Source organism: Mustelus asterias, chromosome 23, assembly GCF_964213995.1.
Source record: "Mustelus asterias chromosome 23, sMusAst1.hap1.1, whole genome shotgun sequence".
In the NCBI taxonomy this organism is placed as follows: Eukaryota; Metazoa; Chordata; class Chondrichthyes; order Carcharhiniformes; family Triakidae; genus Mustelus; species Mustelus asterias.
The window spans coordinates 50783871-50789940 of NC_135823.1; the positions used below are offsets into that span (position 1 = coordinate 50783871).

Sequence of the window (6070 nt, forward strand, 5' to 3'; positions counted from 1 at the left end):
GAAGGGTAGCATTTATCCCTCAACCAACACAACAAAATGTAGATTTTATCTGGTCATACATCTCATTTGCTGGATCTTGTTTTGTTGCACTGGTTGTGTCCAAGCATAACAACAGTGACAGTACTTTAATTTAATTCTATCCTCCTGAGGGTGTGTGAATCACTTTACAAATGCACGTCCCTTCCTTGTTTAGTAGAGATCAGTGACCAAAAAAAAAATTTGAAAGTAAAGTTATTGGAATTAATAGAGGCCTCTACAATGTGGGAAATGTATTCAAAGATTAAACCCAAAGGATTTTTGAAGGATGGAACCATACAACCATAGAAAAATTACAATACAAAAAGAGGCTATTCAGCCCATCGTGTTTGCACAGATCAAAAAAAAGAAAAAAAGAAGCTAGCCACTCATTTTAATTCCACTTTCCAGTACCTGGTCCGTAGCCTTGCAGGTTACCGCATATCAGTTGCAAATCCAGGTGAGTTGAACGTTTCAGCAATGAATCCCAGATGCCCTCCACCCTCTGAGTGAAAAGGTTTTTTCCTCATGTTCCCTCTAATCCTTCTACCAATCACTTTGAGGGGTGGTTAGTATTGCTGCCTCACAGCGCAGGGGACCCAGGTTCGATTCCCAGCTTGGGTCACTGTCTGTGCAGAGTCTGCACATTCTCCACGTGTCCACATGGGTTTCCTCTGGGTGCTCCGGTTTCCTCCCAGAGTCCAAAAGACGTGCTGGTTAGGTGCTTTAGCCATGCTAAATTCTCCCTCAGTGTACCAGGACAGGCGCCAGAGTGTGGCCACTAGTGGATTTTCACAGTAACATCATTGCAGTGTTAATGTAAGCCTACTTATGACACCAATAAATAAACTTTTTAAAAAATACTTAAACCTATTTCCCCTGGTAATTGATCCTTTAGCTAGGGGTATGGGTGGAAAGAAGAATAGTTAATGTGTTGCATGAACTTATGTTGTAGATTATAATGCTGGATAAAACCTTGAGAAGTTATTGATGTGAGTCAATGTCACGGATGTCAGTTTCCCTCACCTTGCCTTGTGAACTCAGTTGCCACTGAATGACTCTAGTCTCCTGAAGAGACATTACACATCAAACAAGAGGAGAATTACAAAGATGTAATAAAAGCGTGCAGGCTTTTATCATTAGGATTTTACTCATATCAGCAAGACTCTACTTAACTCCACAAACAGCTAAACAATCTTAATTGAAACAGACATTCACAACAACATTTGGGTACAAGGCAAGTTTTTTTTATTGCTTTCAAATTTCCAAAGACATTACATTTACAGAGCAGGTCATACCACACATTACACAAACACCGGGCTACATCCGAATGCCTGAAGTGCTCCAACAATCCCTTCGTTACAACAGAAATATGTCATTAATGCTGCAATCGTGCCATACAAACATGAGCCTTGTTTTTAATGTACCCTTGCACTCAAATGCAGATGGAAGAAACGCTTGTCCTACGAGAGTACCAGGTCGACAAATTCTGTAAAATAAGATTGCCTGTTAAGTGTTGAGACTTTTCTGGTTCTTAAATTCAATGGAACACATCAGGTTTTTATTATAAACACGTCTTCGAAATACCACAAAGAAATATAAAGAAAAAAGGATTTATAAGCATGAATAAAGCACCTTTTTTTTAATCATTTGTGGGACATGGGTGTTAACAAAGAACAAAGAACAATACAGCACAGGAACAGGCCCTTCGGCCCTCCAAGCCCGCGCCGCTCCCCGGTCCAGGATTGAATCCTGAATCCAGGATCCCCGCCCAATTTTCCAGCCTATCTACATCCTAATATCCTATCCACCGAGCTGTCCCTCACAGCTACGATGCTTTGTTCATCACAACCTATTAGCTCACCCCCACCCCCCCATTCCAGACCATGTGATCTCCAGGGAGAGGCGAAAACCCAGAGTGAAAACCCCAGGGCCCAGAGTGAAAACCCCAGGTGTTGCTGGCTGGCCAGCATTTATTGCCCATCCCTAGTTGCCCTTGGAGGGCAGTTGAGAGTCAACCACATTGCTGTGGCTCTGGGGTCACATGTAGGCCAGACCAGCTAAGGACAGCAGATTTCCTTCCCTAAAGGTCATTAGTGAACCGGATGGGCTTTTAAAACAATCAACAATGGTTTCATGGTCATCAGTAGGTTCTTAATTCCAGATATTTTTTATTGAATTCAAATTCCACCATCTGCTGTGGTGGGATTCGAACCCAGGTCCACAGAACGTTAGCTGAGTTTCTGGATTAATAGTCTAGTGATAATACCACTAGGCTATCACCTCCCCAAATGGCAGAAACAAAGTGATCACAAATGGTTTATGACTGTTAATGTTGGGAATTAAAATCCCAATGATATCCTGGTCAACAGTTCTCCCTCAGAAGTGTTCAATCGTGTTTTGAAAATTATAATTAATCGCAGAGATTATTCAACATACCATTAGTACCAAGTTTACCGTCACCGTCTTTATCTCCTTTGTCCATGAAATTCCTGGTTTCATTGTCACTCAGGACTCTGGCCCCAGCAGAGAATCTTTGCAGGAAAAACCTGGGCGGGCAAAGCCAGTTAATGAGGATAGTCAGTCATTTGGGAACATAACCTTCACCCCATGAACCGCACCCACCCATCATCTAACCAAGCATTGGAGAATACTTTCAGGTAACAATGATATTTGCGCTTATTTCCAAATTCAATTCATGACTGATCTTTTCTTTATCTGGTGTTGGGTGGCACGGTGGCGCAGTGGTTAGCACAGGTTCAATTCCGACCTCAGGTCACTGTCTGCGCGGAGTCTGCACATTCTCCCCGTGTCTGCTTGGGTTTCCTCCAGGTGCTCCGGTTTCCTCCCACACTCCCTAGATGTGCGGGTTAGGTTGATTGGCCATGCTAAATTGACCCTTAGTGTTGGGGGGATTAGCAGGGTGAATATGTGGGGTTAAAGGGATAGGGCCTGGGTGATATTGTGGTCGGTGCAGACTCGATGGGCCAAATGGCCTCCTTCTTCACTGTAGGGATTCTCTGATTCTATGGTGGTACAAATGCCTCCGAAAGAAGATTTTTGCACTGGATTAGAGAGAGTATTGCACCTCGTGTTAATTTACTTGATATTTTTAAAATCATATAATCATTTTTTTGAATCTAGAATTACCTTGTGGAATGACCAAAGCATTTGGTCACAAATCTGAGCAATATTGTTATTGGAATTAGTCTGGATAATGAACAATTCTTTGGTCAAAGAGTGGTCAGGATGTGCCACGGTCAGTAACTGAGATGAATAGCACAGATATATTTAAGGATAAGCTAGGAAAACACGTGAGGGAGAAAGGATTAGAAGATTAAGCTGATCGGATGCACCAGAGTTCATGGAGGGAGGAACGTTATGTGGAACATGAACATTAGCATGGATCAGTTGGGCAGAATGGTCTGTTTTTGTGCTACATATATAATTCATGCACCCAACAATCTCCCATTAATTGGATCCAAGAGACATTGTGTAACAGAAAGATACAGCACCATTTCACACAAATGAGGACAATCCCAGGCCTGTTCTGATATCCGCCAAGTTTGCAATGATGGCTGTCCAGCTGAGTTTGGTTCCCCCAGGTAGGGGAAGTGAGGACATAAGTGAATGAACTAAGGTGTGTTGTTGTTATCCATCAGCCATGCTGGGGAGTTGCTGTGTGAAGGGAGGCTTGGGGTGCGGGGTATATAGTTAGCTGCTGACTTGTTTCCTTCCAAGCCTCCCTGATGGATGAACATTTTGGAGCAGGTATGAAGAAAGGGTCTGTTGTTATTTCAGGAATTATACTCCAGTATTCGACAGTTCTATAAGAAAAAACACGAAACTGCGGAAGAGGTCTTTGCAGTGTTTCCATTGCAAAAGTGCTGAGGAGTCACTTGCTCATGAGTTAATGAAACAGACCAATGGGTCAGAAATGGTAGAAAAGCAGCAATACAGAACAGTATCGCAATAAAAGGAGTGACCATTTATACAGCACCTGGCAACAACCATCAGACTTTTGAATGGACCTACCTTGAGTAAGTTGATCTTTATACCCTAGCTATGACTGTAACACTACATTCTGCACTCTCTTGTTTCCTTCTCTATGAACGGTATGCTCTGTATAGTGCGCAAGAAACAATACTTTTCACTGCATGCTAATACATGTAACAATAATAAATCAAATTAAATCAAACGTTACCCAAAACACTTTACAACCAATGGAGTACTTTAGAAGTATTGTAATGTGGTGGCCAATTTGCACACAACAAGATCTCACAACAGCAATGTGATAACCACTAACGGTGTTGGCTGAGAGATAGACATTGGCCAGGACACTGGAGAGATCTCATCTGCTCTTCTTCACCTAGTGCCATGTGATCTTTCCCATTCACCTGAGATGGTAGAGGAAGTCTTGATTTAAGGTCTCACCTAACTGGTCGCACCTCTGACAGTGCAGCATTCAGTCAGTACTACATTGGACTATCAGCATTGGGCCATGCGCTCAAGTTTCTGGCGTGGGGTCTGAACCCACAACCATTTCTAAAGGAAAAGGTGAGACTGCTGCCCACCGAGCCACAGCTGACAGCACCCAATGGCCGATACTTGTTTGCTGTGTATCTTCATGTGCAACTTCCCCCCCCCCCCCTTTGGGGAACAGTAGGCCAGTGTTGAAAGGATTAGCCAGCTGATCATCAACCTATTTGAATGGTATTATGGATGCTCCTTCTGTGGTCAGCAAGTCCAAGGGTGGGATTTTCCAGCCCTTCCTGCCAGTGGGATTTTCCAGTCCCGCTAAAGGCCACCCTCCCTGTGGTGGGTTATCCAGCGGCAGGATGGGCGAACCAGGCAAAACATTGTAGACATTGGTGGTTCTGGAAGATCCCGCTGGCAGCCAATGGCGATCCACCTCCTTTGCTGGAAAACATGCCATGGGGGGAGGGTGGGGGGGGGGCGGGGGGGCTGGAAAATCCCTCTCTAAGTGGGACTTGAAACTGGAGCTCCTAGCTCAGCGGCAGGCATGTCACCTACTGAGCTACAAGACTCCGGAATAAAGGATTATACCCTCATTTAAGCCTGGAACTGAATTCACCACCATTGCTGTTTTAAATCCAGTGTCCAAGAGTGACAAAGGAACCCGAGGTAGCTGATGTCTTACTTTAACTCGTCCTCTTCAATGAACCCACTGTCATCATCGTCAATGGCTCGGAAAACTTTTCGGACGTCTTCAGCGGATTTTTTAGACAGGCCGCAAGTCATAAAGAATTTCTTGCAGTTGAAGGTTTCGTTGCCTGTAAAGCAAGACAGGAAATGTTTGTAATAGAGTCATGTCCTTCTGCCTCGATCCAAAAACAAATGATGCGGATATGCAAGAAGGGTCCTGGGATACATTACCTTGGCATTCCTTTAATGCAGTGGTAATGTCAGCAACAGACAGAACGTCAGTGATTTCCATTGTGAAACTGCCGGGAAATGAAACACAACAAGGATTGATGACATTCGAAGTGTGAAGTGTCCTGCTCCCTCTTTCTCTTACACACTCACTCTCTCACATCCTGTCACACATACTCACCCATAATCACACTCTCTCCCTCTCACACATTCAGTCTCTCACACGCACTCCCATTTTCACCCTCTCTCACACCCACTTTTCTCTCCCTCACACACTCACTGCTTCCCCATACACTTTTGCTCACTCTCACACATTGTTCACACACACATTCACAGCTTCTTGTTTACACACACAATCTCTCTCACACACAGTTTCTCTCTCACACAGTCTCTCACACACACAGTCTCTCTCTCACACACACATACCCACACGCACTCTCTCTCCAACACTCTCACAGTCCCACACACTCACAGAAGTGCTCTCTCTCTCACAATCTATCTCTCTCCCTCTCTCACACAGACACTCTCTCACTCACTCGCATACACTCGCGCTCCCACGCACTCCCTCACGCACACATTCTCACACACACACGATGGGCAGGATTTTCTTGCCGCGCTCGCCCCAAAACCAAAAAATCCCATCTGAGGTCAAATCCCTTCC

General features: G+C 44.4%; 1 protein-coding gene across 1 annotated transcript; it reads right to left on the reverse strand.

Moving 5' to 3' along the window:
* Positions 1-1246: 1246 nt before the first annotated feature.
* On the reverse strand, positions 1247-5474 carry LOC144510776 (parvalbumin, thymic CPV3-like). Its single transcript, XM_078240631.1, has 4 exons — positions 5413-5474; positions 5177-5309; positions 2455-2564; positions 1247-1504 (listed from the first exon to the last, which is right to left on the reverse strand). Exons 1-4 carry the CDS (start codon positions 5471-5473, stop codon positions 1479-1481), a joined length of 330 nt encoding a protein of 109 aa, XP_078096757.1. The 5' UTR covers position 5474; the 3' UTR covers positions 1247-1478.
* Between the last annotated feature and the right edge of the window lie 596 nt (positions 5475-6070).